Here is a 16,416-nt window from a genome sequence, read left to right as displayed (position 1 = left end):
CAAGTCCATGCATGCATTGATTGACTAATTCATTAATTTTATGATTCTGGGGATCATGCAGTACGAAAGCAACTAATCAAGAACTAACATGTAGTATGATAAAGGAAATTGTATGATAATATAATGTCAGACAATAACAATGTGGATTAAAATAATGGGAATGCTATTTTTGTAAATAAAATAATTTCGAACAATAGAATAGAATTGCATATTTTTTGCGAGTGCAACCCTTGTTGGTGCAATAGTTGTTGTTGAATGACTATATATGCCGGGGTTTTTTTAGTTGAGGAGAGTTCCGTGAAACTAATTTGAATTCAGTTTAAGTTGCGCTAGTAGAGTTTAATTATTACTCTTGAAGAAGACCTATCTCATAACTCTTTAATTAATATGGTGCACCCTTATTGATAATCCGACCTTGTAAGAGCAACCCTAATAGTAAATAATCAATGGATTCATTTTTAACAAATGAGAGGGATGATTTTTTGAGTGTTTTTTCTCCTGTAAATGTGAGTTTGTTGTGTGCCCAGGGGAGAGAGAAAGGAAGGAAGGCAAAACTGCTGCAGAAGACTTGCGTGGAAATCAACGAATTTCCGACCACCCAAAAGTGATCGGAAATAGCCTTAATCGGGTGGGAAACAACTATTCCGATCACTTTTCCGACCATTTTGGGTATCCGGAAATATCCTCGTCGCTAATTCCGACGCGCCTAGTATTGCCACCCGGCGCGTTAATCTTTTCCCCTTTTTTTGCTCCCTCCCCCCCCACCCCCCCTCTTTCTCTTTCTTAGTTGTCCCGATAAAAACAACAAAAAATTTCCTACTATTGAGATTGCACTAATTGTATTAAGAGTTCACTTACCAACTACTCTAAACTGATGAGTTACAAAATTTTACTTTCACTATTCATAAAAACAACATTACATTTCATATTTATAGTAATTTAACATTCTGACTATTTCAACTTATAGAATTTTTCAACTCCTCATGAGAAGCTTTTATTAGCTCTTTTGGTTTGAGGTGGTCAGTTGAAGATAATCTAGGTTTGTCTACCTCATTATAATCCTTTGCAACCTAAAGGTTTCATCTAGAATTCAAAATAACTTTTAAATTTCGGCGACCAATTTTCTCATAAAAAAAAAATATTATAGAATTTTTAGATATAATAATGTTGTGTGATACATGCATGTAGATATAGGGAATTGTGGTTGAGCGGTGGGGGACAGTCAGCTCTTGCAAAATCTCTACTATATATCCAAATGAAAGCAAATATAATAATATTAAAATTGTGGAACGTGAAGAGTAGCAGTAGCTTTTGCAAAGCTGCTTGTGGTGTTGTTTGTACATAATAATATGCATATATCAGTTGTGGGGTAACACCAAAATTGTCCTCCTTCAATTCAATTCAATTCTCTTAATCAACTCTCAAATTTTAGTCTAATAACTATTTAGGTCAAATGGTTTTCAAATAAAGCTCAAAATTGACGTGATTATTGAATAGTAGAAAAAATGGTTATATATGCTTAATAATGTAATGTTTTTGGAATCTTTAAAGTGCTGATTAACATCGCTACTGGTACCATGATGTACTTGGTATAAATATGCAGGTGCAATAATGAGTTGTATCGAGGATAGGATATAATATATCTACTCCGTTGTTCGAATAGTTGGCTGGCCTGCACTACTAGGTCAACATAGTTGGCCAGAGCAAGAGGTCGAACATGTGTGGTAGAGCAGAAAAGCATGACTCGAGGCCAAGAATAGCTAGGTTGACTAGCTAGCCTGACGAGCTAGTCAAGGAAAGACGTGGGGAAGCATAACATTGGACAAATTTAGTATATATATAGGTCGATCGACTTCATGTATAATATAAATAGTTCGGTTGGCCTCATCACTCAAAAGGGCATATTGTATTCACTTCATCGCATACATTTTGATCAAATATTGTGCCCAATCACCTATAGTGCGTCTCTCCACTAAAGCACTAACCGGTTGACATTTTATCTATATACACTCAGTCTACTTTACCCATTTCACCATATCAATTATCCCTAAACCTCATCTAATTTACGCTATTAGATATGATTAGCATTATTGATATGATGTTATTAACAGGACATGCACACTATAATTTACTACACATTTGCACGACTGTACAGGTGTCATGTTGTACCTAATAAAAATACACAGGTGTAGTAAATTGTATCAATTATTTAGTATTATTAACACAATTAAGTATTAATAATATTCGATACAATTCATTGCATGCATTTACATAATTATACCAAGTATAACATGACATCTTCGGGGCCTTAGAAATTGTTGATATTAAGCTACTGCTATAAGGGAGGCAGTAAGCTGGATTAAAAGTTTAAGCCTTGATAAAGTCTACATAGAGACGGATTCTCTACAGGTTGTTAACAGTCTCAATTCGTTTCTAGGAGAATCATCATTTCATGTAATTCTAAATGACATTAAAAACGTGTTGTGCGACTTTTCGCATGTGTTTTTATCCTTTGTAAAGCGATCAGCGAACGGTGTTGCTCATGCTATAGCTAGGCAAGCCGTTTCTAGTACTGGTTGCTCCGAGTGGCTTTCTGTTTCGCCACCTTTTCTTTGTAATGCTTTGATTTCGGACTTGAATTAATGTTATGTTTTATTCTCAAAAAAAAAAAAAAGAAGAAATTGTTGATATTATTATAATATAGAGTTGGGCCATCCTTTTTATCTGCAAACACAAAATCAGTGGCAGTATGGTCTGACTACATTTGTCAAAATGGGAACCCAAACAAAACACCGCCTTTATGACTTCTCTCACAAATATTGAGCAGTGTGGGGACGAAACTTATCAGTACAAAAACAATAATTTATATATGTTCCGTTTTTTAATTTTATTCCTAATTCTTTAAAAAAAAATAAAATTTATTCCTAATTAATTTAAAAAAAAAAAAAACTAACACTATTTCTTCATCTCATAAATATATTGCAAATTATATTATCATTCGATTTTTTTTTTCATAATGAGGAAATATGTTAAATGTTATAATAGATAAAGATTATCCTGTGTTTTTTTGTCAAACTACAGCGTATCCTGAACAGGCCCTAATTGTAAGGGGTTTGAACTCTCGACGTCTCAACTAATTAATTGGTTGTATTCAATTATTTTTAACCTTGATTATTTTTAAGTAGCACAAAATCAGGAAAATGAGATATTAAACACATGAAAATGTAAGACACAAAATGTGTAATTATAAAAAGGTATTAGCTTCGGCGGAGAAGTCAGAATAGTGCAATTGAATACCTTAAATAAATAAATAAATAAGCTATATTTAGATTCCAAAAGTAGGTAAAAAAAAGTACATTTAATTAATTAGCTCATTTAAAAAGATGAGTTGATAGTAAATTAATGCTATATTAGATTTCTTGTGAATTTTTTAAGAGTTGATATTGATTGATATATGATGTGGTGTTGGTTTAGCTGACTAGGATTTTTTTAAAAAATATAAAATCTCTTCTCTATATATATATATACAAAATCTTTTTTGAAGAAGTAAAAAAAAAATTGTCAATAAAGACCAACGAAGGCAACCTTGTCCGATTGTCTTCTTTATCGTCCCAAATTTAACATTAATTTAGCTTTCGCATACATGGCGTTAATTTAAATTTCTAAATGAGCTAATTGCACTTTTTTGTCCGCTTGTGAGGTCTAAATGAAACATTTTGTCCTCGGAGTACTAATCAATTGATTAATTAATTTAAAAAAATTAATACTCCTTCCGAATTGATTGTCACATTAATTTTTGCATGCTTTTTAAGGAACTAAAGTACCTCTGTAAATGTTATGTATTTTTCAATTGCTATCACTTTTGAAAATAAAAGTAACAAAGAATGGAAACTCATAAGGGTAAAATGAAAAAAAGTAAAATGACGGTTGTTTAATTTTGGAAAGAGAACAGCATTTTGAGACAAATTGAAAAGGAAAATAAGACAGTAAAATGAGACGAAGTAAATATATTATTTGTCACAAGATCCTCTATGAAGACTAGGGATAAGAGTGGCGGGGACTCTTGGGGATTAGGTTGGTACAAAGACTCAAGACTAGGTAGACTCCATAGAGGGCAGGACTATATCAGAGCATATTGTGTTGTGCTTTTCAGCTTCAAAAAGTGTGTCAAAAAAAGAGAGTTAAGTACACCAATCTCTCTCTTCTCTCTCTTTCATGTTCCTGCAGAAACAATATGCTGCATGCTAGCTGCTGATAATGAACTATAAAAAAAAATAATTGAAGCCTTTTCGATTCTTGCAGAAGAATGGAGGATATATATGAGAAGTAGCCATTGAAGACCACCAAAATTCAACTCTGTATGTATAGATTCTGCAGAAATTAAAGTATAGAGAGAGAGAGAGAGATTAGATATGGCTTTGGAAGCACTTTCTACCACTCCTTGCAATAATGACCCCTTCAATTTCATATTCTACGATGCCACGCTGTCCGCCGGCGCCGGCGCCGGAAATAACGGCTTCTTCTCGGAAAACGCCTGCCCGGAGATTCAAGATTTGACCGCCGGCGGCGTGGGTGGTGGTTTAAATGGCGGTTGCTCCGCCGTGGTGGCCGGGCGGGACGGTAATTTATTGGTGGGGGAGGCGGAGGGGCGGGAAGGAGGTGGCGGCGGGGGGCGGAAGAAGCGGCGGAGGCGGCCGAAGGTTTGTAAGAATAAAGAGGAGGCTGAGACTCAGAGGATGACGCACATTGTCGTGGAGAGAAACCGCCGGAAACAGATGAATGAACACCTCGCCGTGCTCCGGTCTCTCATGCCGGAATCTTATGTCCAAAGGGTATTCATATTCATTCATTCATTTCTATATTGCATATTTACTAGCTTAGATTTTGTTGAAAAAAAAAAAAACTTTTTCACCTTAATTTTTATGAGTGATATGGACTCTGTTACAATGCAATATCTGGCCATAATACTTTCTCAACCTACTGAAATACAAAGAGTCAATACTGCCTCTACTCATACTCAAACCTACCTTTTTCTTACTTTTTCACCCTAATTTTTATTCAGTACAATTATACATATGATTATATATATCCAATAAAAACAAGTTTTGCTACATGAACTTTCAAATCTTGCTCCTTAAATTTTATTTTTTAATGTGTTAGGCACTGATGAGTCACTTTTTTATGTTGGTCTCAATATAAATGTCTATATTTTGTGTGTGAGGGTAAAAAATGTGTGTACAAATACTATTTTCCAATAAAACTTACCAGAATAGACAACCAACCAAGTTAGTTAGATTGTTGACTTATTTTAAGTCAGCTATAAATAATTCAGATTAAATTTATCATGTACATACTTTGGGTAGTAGTTGCAGATTTTTCAGGAAAGAAAAATCTTATATGAACCCTAAAAATTTGTGGTGTAGGGTGACCAAGCCTCAATAGTTGGAGGCGCTATAGAATTTGTGAAAGAATTAGAGCATCTCTTGCAATCCCTGGAAGCTGAAAAGCTCCGATTACAACGGCAACAACAACCGGCCGCCGGCGACGGTGCAACGGCAACCTGCAAGACCGATGACTTAGCCGTCGCCTCCGGCTCCGTCGTGAACCCATTTTGGCAATTCTTCGCGTACCCACAGTACACGTGCTCGTCGCCGCCGTTGATTCCCAACAAATGCACCTCTAAAACCACGGCGGCCACCGCCGACATCGAAGTAACGTTGATCGAAACGCATGCAAACGTTCGAATTCTGTCGCCGAGGAGAAAAGCTCGGCAGCTGTCGAAAATGGTGGCCGCCTTTCAGACAATAATGTGCATGTCTGTTCTCCACCTTAATGTCACCACCTTCGATCGTTTGGTTCTCTATTCTATCAGCGCTAAGGTACATAAAAAACTGTTCTTTCTCTTTTCTTCTAATTTTTCTTAATTAAGTAATTAACTTCACTTTTTACTTAATTTATTCAATTTGAACCGGTCAGCTATGAATAACTTAAGTTGGTTTACTTTTTTTGTGGTCCTTTCTTAACTAGTGTTACAAGACTGGATTTAGTCATCCTCAAAAGAATTATGGCGTTTTTCTTGTCATCTAAAAAAAATAGGTTTTTTTTTTTTTTTAATGAATATGTAAGGAGAATTTTAATTTTAACTAAAAATTTTTAGTGAAAATGACTGGAGAATATATATGCAAGAATCTACTTTTTAGAAATGGCCGGCTTTATGGACTTAATCATCACATGGAAACATGAGCCATTTCCCATTATTTTTTTTTCTTGATTTATGTTTGTTAATATGAGGGAGAATTAAAATGATTTCCATTTTCAAAAGCATGTAAATATATACAAATATGAACAAGAATATAAATATCATTCAAATGTGTTACAATTAGGCTGGGATGTCTGATTTGATTGATGGATTAAGAAAGTTTAATTTATAGTTAGATAAAAAAAGTGTGTCAAATATATATATATATAGGGGTCTATAATCAAGTGAGAACCAACCTTAACTTGTGAAGGGTTTTACTGCACTTACTACATGATTGCACTGCATTCGGATTAATTGCAGTCCAAGGTCCTCCCGGCATGTCTGCGAGCCGTAGCAGTGCATGCAATCATGTAGTAGTTGCAGTTCAATGCTTCACAAGTTCGCAGTTCGCAAGTTAAGGTTGGTTCTCGATTAGAAATCTATATATTTATTGTGGTAATTATTTTGTTATGAAAATGGAAATGATTGGTAGTGTTAATTATGAAAATGTGCAGGTGGAAGGGGGTTGCCAACTAAGTTCTGCAGATGAGATAGCAGAGGCAGTTCACCACATTCTCAGAGGAATAGAGGAAGAAGAGGTCACTATAATACCCTAAGCTCATCATCATCTTCTTCACTATTAAGCTGCCTTCAAGCTAGGGCACCCCACAGTATTATTCATTTTTTTTTTTTTTTTTTTTTTTTTGGTGTGGCTAAGCTAGTTTCAGTGAAACATCATCTCTCTCTCTCTGTCTCTGTACTCTCTGAATGTTGATTAGAGTTTTTTTGTCCTTCCTTTATAGGTACAAATAGTTGTATTATATATTAATGCATTTTAATCTTACCCTATTAGGATTTGGTGATTATTAATTCTCTTAACTATTTAGTTTGCACATTGATTGAAATTTATATATTAGGGTAGAATTTGACACTATACCGTAAGTATTAGATAATAAAGTTAAGTTTAAATTTTACAATCCCGCGAATTTAATTTAATTTATAGATGTGTTTGAATTCAAATTAAATGTTCGGTTCTAATATATTGTATGAAAAATAAATGGGGTATCTTGTGTTACAGGAAATTAAATGATTTTTGACATATACATTTGTCTTTTTTGGCATATGGGAGGTGAGATCAATCATGGAGAATAGAATTGGAAGCTTGTGGATTGAGAGAGAGAGAGGGAGGGAGAGAGAGAGAGAGAGAGAGATGAATGCATGAAAGCCAAAGGTAGACCAAAAGTTGGAAATTTGTGAATGTATAGTACATCATGAGGCCATTTCCTTATTTCCAACCTAGGAGGCAAGAACAGAAGTCATTTATTGTCGTTGGGGCCCCCTTTTCTCCAAAAATCCCATATATATATAGGGTTTATATTTTAACTTTAATAATTCATATACTATAATTCTTTTCAAATTTCAAAAACTTTAATTCAACTATATTTGAGTAGAATTAATTTTCTTAACACTTGAATCACTATGTTGATGGTTTGGACAAAGTAAAACTGAATTGGTAAGATAGTTGGCATGGTAATCATAATGTTTTGAAGTTCAACTTTCTGTGGGAGCTGTATATTGACATTTTTGGTTTGAGCTAATAACCTATAAAAAATCTAGACTAGTTTACCTCACCTTCTTGTGATCATTTGTCCATTACAACCACGAGATATTTCCTAGAGTGCATATTTGAATTAGCGGTTGCAAGTTTTCTTGTAAATCAAAATATATTGATGGTTTCTTTTAAATATTAAAATTATAAGAAATTGTCCTTAAAAAAAAAAAACTCACAAGCCTTTTTCTTTCTTCAATATTTATCTATCTTTATGGTTTTTTCAAAGTATCATAAAAATAATAGTATTGAAAGTTAGGTTTATTGTCAAAAAGTGTGTGACTTATCATTAAATTACATCACGAGTCATGTCAATTAAGATATGATTGATAGTGAGCCAAATAATTTGAAGACTATACTGCTCTTGCAAATATGAGATAATGATTAAGTTTATAGTTGAAAATATCAAACTTAATTAATAGCATATTGATAGGAATGGAATGTAAGACCCAATTTTGTCTCTTTGAATATTATTATTGTTTCTTTGAATAAATCGTATCATTATGATGATAGGTTTTTTAAAAAGTGATAATTTTTACATGATTTGACTAAATACTATATAAAATCTAGCTAGATATCTTCAACTGCACACTAAGTGGTAGGGAACTGACCAAATGGTTTGCTCCATTCACATGGGTGGGGTCGAACCCCCAATCTCATGCTTAAGGGACAAGGTGCTAAACTACCACGCCAACTATGTTGGTTAGGCAGTTGGCTTGGTAACTACAAGGTTCCAAGTTTGACTACTAGTGAGAGCTACTCATTAGTCGTTCCGATTTGGATCAGTCAACTATAAACAACCTAGACTGGTTTATCTCATTATGGTCTTTTGTTGATTAGGGTTACAAGGTAGACTTCCCATAAAGCGCACATTCAAATAATAGTTGATGATTTACTCGTAAATCAAAGTTTAAATTGTATATCATATATTAGGTTTTGTTTCATGACCAAAATATATTTGCCTATAAATTATACTCATTTTCACACACACATTATATATGAAGTGATAGGGTATATATGTACAAAAGGTTATCTATATATAGTGAGTTGATGGGCAATCTTTGAGTGCAACATGTGGCCACATGTGCATGTGCATGGTAGCAGTGGTTAGACAAACAATTATCCTACAAATTTTGTATAGAAACAAGTAAAAGTTAGAACCAATAATACATATGCTTTTCAGCTTTTTTTGGGGTTTCGGTAAATTTGGGGCAAAGGTAAAATGACTGGGTTGGAATCTTTGCTTGAAATGGGAGATAGGGTTAGCAATTGTGCTTAGCTTCCATAAATCATAACCCTAATCCATTTTTGGTAGGTCCATATTAGTGTGAAAGGATTTGCTGACCTCTTGTTTTGTACTCCAAAAACCATTTTTCTATTTTGAACCTTGCTTACAATGCCATCCTAGAATTTGAGTGATTGGTCTATAAATGAGGTTGATGTGATGATAATATTTTGTTTTAATATAGTTTAAAAGAAACGAACTAGGGTAGAGAAGACATGAAAATAAGATCACAATATTTAGTTCAAATGATGCATGTTATCTTGTGTAAGTAGAGGCCGCCGAAGGCTTCTGGGCAAATTGTTGAAAATTGATTTGAACTCAACGTTAGACATGTTTAAAATGGGGAATCTATCTAATCTACATATTATTTGGTTCATTTATGAAGGTGTCTAATAAAACACACGCCTCCAATGTCTGTTAATAAATTCCTTAATTGCATGATTTGTCTCTCTGTAGAAAATGCCTAACGTTACTGTACATGACCTTAAAGCTCTATTAAAAAGTCCTTTATTAATAACCTCAAGTAGGTGAAAGTGAGGGTCTTTGTTGTTTCCATGTTGTACCAGATCGAGCTTATGATTTTTCGTTTTCTAATCCCACACTTTTACAATTAACATTTATTCTGATCTAAGAGAGCAACGTAACAGAAGCACTTCTCAACACACCCCTAGATGTAAGCCTCTCCCAATTGGCTCTTTAGTACTATATATCATCTACATCAACTTTTACACATAAATACAAAAATTTGTCCTGCAACACAAGTTTTTCACTAATAACTAAAATGGTGAATTCATTCTTATATATACACCATATATAGAAGATAAGTTATCGTTTTGTCTCTCTTTCTTTATTAGAATGCCATAAGATAATAATTGATCGAATACTGAATTGATGTGCTCATTAAATGATTAAAAACATATAAAATAATATAATATTCAATTCTAGACATGCATATATAATCATTTCCCATAAAATAGATATTATTCTCATAGATAGAACTCTTTTCCTTTTTTTGAAAACTCTTTTCCTAGAGAAGAAAAAAGGGGAATTTTAAATCTAGAAAGTGTAGATGCATGGACCATATATATGGAGGGAGCTGAGGTGGAATACCTCTAAATAGATATGGGGATGAGGATGTAGAGGAATTGGATTGTCATCACTCTTTGAAACATGCATAAGACAATTACTAAGCTTTCATAATTGATTAAGCATTTTAAGTAATTAAAATATTATTATTATCTTACATATGTGTATATTATAATAGTGAAAGCACATGACATTGTCAATGTCATTTTGGAAAAGGATTTTGTTTTCATCACTACTATACTACATGTGCATCCCATCTATATATCATCTTTTCACCTAACCATATCTCTCCAAATCATCTGATGGATTAAAATTAAAATTAATAACTGGTGTGACCCGAATTAACAAAACCCCGATAATTAAAGGGGTAATGAGAGATAAAGATAAAAGGTATTGAAAAAACAAGAGTGTTGTATTAAGACTTGTGTAATGTGATCACAAGAAATTTTGTGATGTCCTAACAAGACGATAATATTGCAAGAATTTATACTATACTCGGAACTACAACCACCCCTACCACACAAAAAGGACAGGTGGTTGTGATTTGACCGTATCCAAGGCTGAGACTGACATTGGCAGTTGGCACACTAGGAACCCATGGTCGAGGCCAAGGCCGTCCTTGGCGCAATGGGCACCCAAGGTTGAGGTTGAGGCTAGCCTTGGCACACGAGGCGCCTAAGGCCTAGGCTGATATCTCAAGCTCGTCCCAGGTCATCCTTGTTCTCCTCCTCAGATCGGTTCAATTCGCTCCAAATCCTACTTCCAATATCTCTATCACCATCTTAATTTATTCACTATTACAATAAGTAATCAATTGAATAGTAGTAAAATTTTGCAATTTAAAAGTATCTTCAGACATTAACTTATACCAGTAGTGAAGTGGAAAGTGAAGAAAAGACAAAAGGGAGTGTGAAATTTTGCAGTGCTGACAAACACTATGAAGTTTTTAGGCTTTGGGCAGAACTTGCAAATCAGTTCTTTGTCACCTTGCAATTTTCCAGTGTACATAAATATTTTAATAATTTATTATTGATGAAAATTTGATTCTTTTTGTACTTACAAGGTGTCTCCTAGAGTCCTAGCAAAGTATTATGTGAATCGTGGGTGGTGATTCACATTGTAAGATAAATTATTAATACATGCTTATTCTTAGTATAGTATAGATTATTTGCTACTATATTATACGTTCATTTCCGTACACTAAAATGTACATATGTCAAAATATAATGAACCTGCAGTATATTAAAAAATAAAAATGAATTTATATGTTAGTGGTCAACCTTTCAATATGGACCATGGTCTAAGCTATAACAGGCAAATTATACTGTGCACCACGTACCTAAACAACGTCGTTTTGAGCATTGTAAACTAATCGTCCGTTTTTTTGGAAATCACGTTTCCCGTTTCGGCTGGTCTCTGTATTTATGTTAGTATTCTGTGTATTCCAGGCAATCATTCAGTGTATTCTAGGCAACCGTTCTGTGTATTATAGGCAACCGTTATGTGTATTCATGTTAGTAACACATGTTGTGATTTCATGTTAGTAACACATGTTGTGATGTGTTTGTGCATTCGAATGTTTAGGAGGATGAGTTCTGTGTATTTTGTGTAAATATTATGTGTATTCATGTTATTAACACAAGTTGTGATGTGTTTGTGCATTCGAATGTTAGGAGGATGAGTTCTGTGTATTTTGCGTCAATATTCTGTGTATTACGGGCAAACATTCTGTGTATTCTAGGCAAACGTTCTGTGTATTCTATATAATGATTATGTGTATTATAGATAATGAATTCCTTGGAGTCATTCGCGTCCACTAACATCTGTGTATTTTGTGTCAATATTCTGTGTATTCTGGGCAAACATTCTATGTATTCTAGGCAGACGTTATGTGTATTATAGATAACGATTATGTGTATTATAGATAATGAATTCCCTGAGTCATTAGCGTCCGCGTCTACTAACACCAAAATGACGTCGTTTTACGTACGTGGTGCACATTGCTATGTGCACCGTGGTGCAGGTATAACGATTGGCTATAACAATTGGTATCCTCACACGTATTAAATATTTTATCTATTTTGTTTTACTTGTCTTGATTACTATTTATTGTTCCATTAAACTCTGTGTAAGGCCCATGATTAGGATGGGTCATATTGAAGTGTTGCTGTTAAAGCCCATAATGATTAGTCTTATTTTATTTTAAAATACTTTTACATAGCTTTGGATTTGGACTTGAAGCCCAAATAACATTTTTCTGGAGAATATCGGCCCAATTCCTTGTTTTACTTGCTGGATTGAAAATGACATCATTGTCCTTCGTTATATACGCAACTTGATGACAAGTTGGGTGTGCACAGCATAAATCTATGAATCTATTTTTTGTGTAATAACTTGTAAATTATACAGAAATGATGAACCACGCTATGAAGACCCTATGTGGTGGACTTGACTGGGAGAGTATAGACTATAGACAATAATCAAATCTGTGATTTTCTAGTACAAGAATCATGCTCCACCTTCTCGACCATCAGTTTCATGGCATGAGTTGTGTGTTTCGAAATTGACAACCGTGAGTAGATAGTGTTGTTTGGAGTGACCCTAGCCACCCTTCCACGGACTAAAATAAACACGAAAAAAGAATGACCTAGATCTAGACCGGTTCGCTCGAAGTTGAGTGATTAGAGATTGATCCTTTTTTTATTGGATAATGAAAAAACTAACTACACTGCTATGCAATAGTCTATAAATAACACATCGGTACTATGAAAATCTTGTGCAACAGGTTCAATTAAGAGAGTGTCGGGCTGTCGGCAAGAACCAAACCAACCTAACATTCAGATATGAGAATCACACTCCATCTACTTATTCAAATAGATCGATCTTTGTCATGCCTAACATTTCCTGAACTAATATAATTCAAGACGGTCCAGGCCTAAACCATTTGATGTTGATACTATCCTAACCCGGTTTCCTTTTTATGTCCTTTGTGTGTGTGGTTACGCACGAAAACAGGAAGGAAGGTGATAATTTGGTCCCTTCTTGTAGAGGACATGAAATGGAATCACACTCTGCACTTGAAAGCAAAGTGATAATAACATTAAGAATGATTAGATTTGGTTTGGAAACAAATTAAAATGCCAAACGCATGACACTAATCATTCCTTAGTAGCCAATATGTAGACACAACCCTTTAACACTTCAGCCCCACTGCATACCAAGGTACCATCACAATCGCCATGCGGTGGACCACTCCAATCACTCAATGAGTGGGCGAAGAGCACATGCCTATTGAGCAGCTTGGGTGTTGCTCATTGGGCTTGTTTTTTTTGGAAAAGGACTATGGGACATGCTCTAAGGTTCTGTTCGGTTTGCAGAAAATATTTTGAGGAGAAATGAAATTGAAATTTCATGAAAAAGAAAGTATCAAGAAGATTGATTCTATTGTTTGACTGGTGAAAAAGGAATTAGTGAAAATATTGATGCGTTTGTTTGGTTGGAGTTGAAATGGTAAGAAATAATGAGTATGAAAACTGAAATACTCATACACATAATGATAATAACAGTAATAAGGGCAAAATTGTTCAACCATGTGATACTTTCTTCCCAACTTTTATAGAAAACAAAATATCACTCCTTCCCCTCGGAGAAAACATTTTTCTGTCAAAAAAGTTTTCCATGAACCAAACGGACAAATTTAAAGAAAATTTAACTTTTTCCTTGAATTTTTTTTCATCCAACCAAACATGTAAAGGTGAAAAATCTTCCCTAAATAGATGTAGACAACCATTTTAAGAAAGGGAATTGAAGAATGGGTTTTTGTAACATGTTGAGTAGGAGCGATAGGCCACTCAGCTCTTAAGTGCTCCTATGTCTCTCACTTTATCTTTCACTAAACGGTTAGCTAGTACAAAGAAAAATCTTGAATTAACATCCACTAGATACATCCATGTCGAGAAAAATTGGATCGAGAGATCAAGAATAAAAAAATCGAAACAAGAAGAATAGTTTACATGGTTTCGTCGAGAACCTAGCTACATCAACAAGAATGAATGAGATCTTTTATTAATTGTGATGATAAAACATATATTCTGGTTACAAGTATCATATTTATAAATAACCCTAACGGTACATCTACAAAATTACCTATGTACTACTGTACCGTACCGTGAGTGAACTCCCCCGCATCCCCAACCTTGTCGCTCTATTTTGCTTCACTTCATTGCACTACGCTCTATCGCATGTTATCTTCCAATAACATAAGACAAATCACACACCAATCCACATAAAGATGGATGGAAATTTGCCTCCACTTTCAAACATAGTTGCAACACATCCAATAATTTTACACCGACAATATTAAGAGGTGCAAATTTTGGTCCCACCTTATTACATAAGTCTTGAATAATATTTAGCATACAAGACTTGAGGTCCTTATAGTTTGCCACTAAGATCATTGGACATGACACTAATTAAAAATATCTACCAAATTAAATAGCCATAAATGTTCCACTTCTCATATTAAATGCTGAAAGACAAACATATATCATTAATGTAAAGCCAACAATAACCATAATTCTATGCCTAAATTCTGCTGGATCATAAACTTTCTCCAATGCTGTTTATAGAACAATGAAGTAGTCATACAAAATTATCAATCATCAAAAAAACCATGAACAAAAAAGGGGGGAAAAAAAAAAAACTCAAACTCTTTGTTTATGTTTCTGGCTTAGCTTTTCTGCAACCTTAATCTTAACAAAGCTAAGATTCCTAGAAATGAAGGAAACTAAAATGTTTTCAAGAAGGAAGTATTGATGTGTTTGTTGGTGGTCTATTAAGTTTAGGGAAGAAGAATCTGCCGCTGGAGAATGATCTATGCATCACTGCAGGGCTAATAACACAGCCCAAAACACTTTGTCTAATTTCTGCTTTGGATGATCCAATTTCCTGCATCTGGGAATCATGGAAGCTGCATTCTTCGTCGTGATCGATTCGGAGAATGTCTGCTATGGATAGCCTGGCTTGGCAGGGAGAAGAATCCATGGACACAGATCTTCTTGTGAGGTTATCTTCTCTGATTGTGATTGTATGGTGGTTTCTTTCAGGGCTCTTGGGGGGATTATTGGTTTCTGCACTTTCTTCTGCTTCTTCTGCTTCTGTTTCTTCTTGTTCTGCAGAAGATTGTTCTTGATTTTGGGGTTCTGGGGCTGTTGAAGGGGGATCCATGATTGGGGGAGGGAGAGAAGGGTTCAAGAACACAATGTTTGATCTGCAGAGAGGGCAATTGGAGTGGGATTTCAGCCAGGTATCTATGCAATTAACATGGAATGAATGGCTGCATTTTGGGAGAAGTCTGAGATTTTCATCTTCTTGAAACTCACTGAGGCAGACAGGGCAATCTGAGCCATCAATCACTACCCCATCACCTTTTTTGTACTTGAAAACTGTGATGGATTTGATCAGAGCCTCATCCAGGCCTGTGTTTGCAGAATTCCATGGCTGCCCATGGATTGAAGGGTCCTGATTCTCCTCAGAATCATCAGAGTCTCTCTGATTATTATCATCACTCTCTCTGATTCTCCCCCTTCTGTTGCCACAGTACTTTGACATTATGGCATAGTAACTCACCAGCAGAAAAGCACTGGCTAAGATCCCAATTATGGCAATCACAAGAGGGGAAAAACTTGGGCCTGAGTTGTTATCTTCTGGGAAGTCAAATGGGGGTGGAGGGGGGAAGATGATGTAGCACCATTGTGGACAGTATAAGCTGCAGAATCCTTGGGAACAATCCCTGGTGTTCATGTATGGCACCCATGTTTTTGGATCACTTACCGTTGGCACCATTCTGCGTCTGTGGCATATGCGTCTGGGCAACTTCGGAGGCAGATTGTGCCCAACTCCAAACGCAAATGACTGATTCTGTACTAGCGGTGGCACCTGAGAAAACCTATCTGTCCGGGCAACTCCAGAGGCAGAATGTCCCAACTCCTGACGCAGATGACTGATTTTGTACTAGTGGTGGCACCTGGGGAAACCTATTTGTCAAACAAGGTTAGGGTTTATGTATAGATGCAACAGAAGAAGAAGATCAGAAGAGATTTGGGAATGGCAGATAGGAAGAGGGGAAAGAAGAAGGTGGAAAAGAAAGAAGCTTAGATGGAAAGGAGTTGGGGTTTGGGGGGGGGGGGGGGGGGGCAA

At 35.3% G+C, this 16,416-nt stretch overlaps 2 protein-coding genes across 2 annotated transcripts; one reads left to right on the top strand and one right to left on the bottom strand.

Annotated features, from left to right (window-relative positions):
- The first annotated feature begins 4,094 nt into the window (after window positions 1–4,094).
- Window positions 4,095–7,033, top strand: LOC116027131 (transcription factor bHLH94-like). The gene is made up of 3 exons (XM_031268563.1): window positions 4,095–4,832; window positions 5,424–5,879; window positions 6,754–7,033. The coding sequence occupies exons 1-3, from the start codon at window positions 4,413–4,415 to the stop codon at window positions 6,853–6,855; spliced, it is 978 nt and encodes a 325-aa protein (XP_031124423.1). The 5' UTR covers window positions 4,095–4,412; the 3' UTR covers window positions 6,856–7,033.
- Window positions 7,034–14,731: 7,698 nt separating this feature from the next.
- Window positions 14,732–16,389, bottom strand: LOC116026682 (E3 ubiquitin-protein ligase Os04g0590900-like). The gene has a single exon (XM_031268037.1). It carries the CDS (start codon window positions 16,060–16,062, stop codon window positions 15,016–15,018), a length of 1,047 nt encoding a protein of 348 aa, XP_031123897.1. The 5' UTR covers window positions 16,063–16,389; the 3' UTR covers window positions 14,732–15,015.
- Between the last annotated feature and the right edge of the window lie 27 nt (window positions 16,390–16,416).

Source organism: Ipomoea triloba, chromosome 8 (assembly GCF_003576645.1).
Source record: "Ipomoea triloba cultivar NCNSP0323 chromosome 8, ASM357664v1".
NCBI classification, from domain to species: domain Eukaryota; kingdom Viridiplantae; phylum Streptophyta; class Magnoliopsida; order Solanales; family Convolvulaceae; genus Ipomoea; species Ipomoea triloba.
This window is presented reverse-complemented; position numbering and strand designations above follow the sequence as displayed.

Excerpts from the sequence above, each read along its gene's own strand:
- LOC116027131 (XM_031268563.1), top strand. The coding sequence starts at position 4,413 with ATGGCTTTGGAAGCACTTTCTACCACTCCTTGCAATAATGACCCCTTC. Across the intron at positions 4,833-5,423 it reads CGGAATCTTATGTCCAAAGG|GGTGACCAAGCCTCAATAGT; the intron begins GTATTCATATTC and ends TTTGTGGTGTAG. Across the intron at positions 5,880-6,753 it reads TCTATTCTATCAGCGCTAAG|GTGGAAGGGGGTTGCCAACT; the intron begins GTACATAAAAAA and ends GAAAATGTGCAG.
- LOC116026682 (XM_031268037.1), bottom strand. The coding sequence starts at position 16,062 with ATGGTGCCAACGGTAAGTGATCCAAAAACATGGGTGCCATACATGAAC.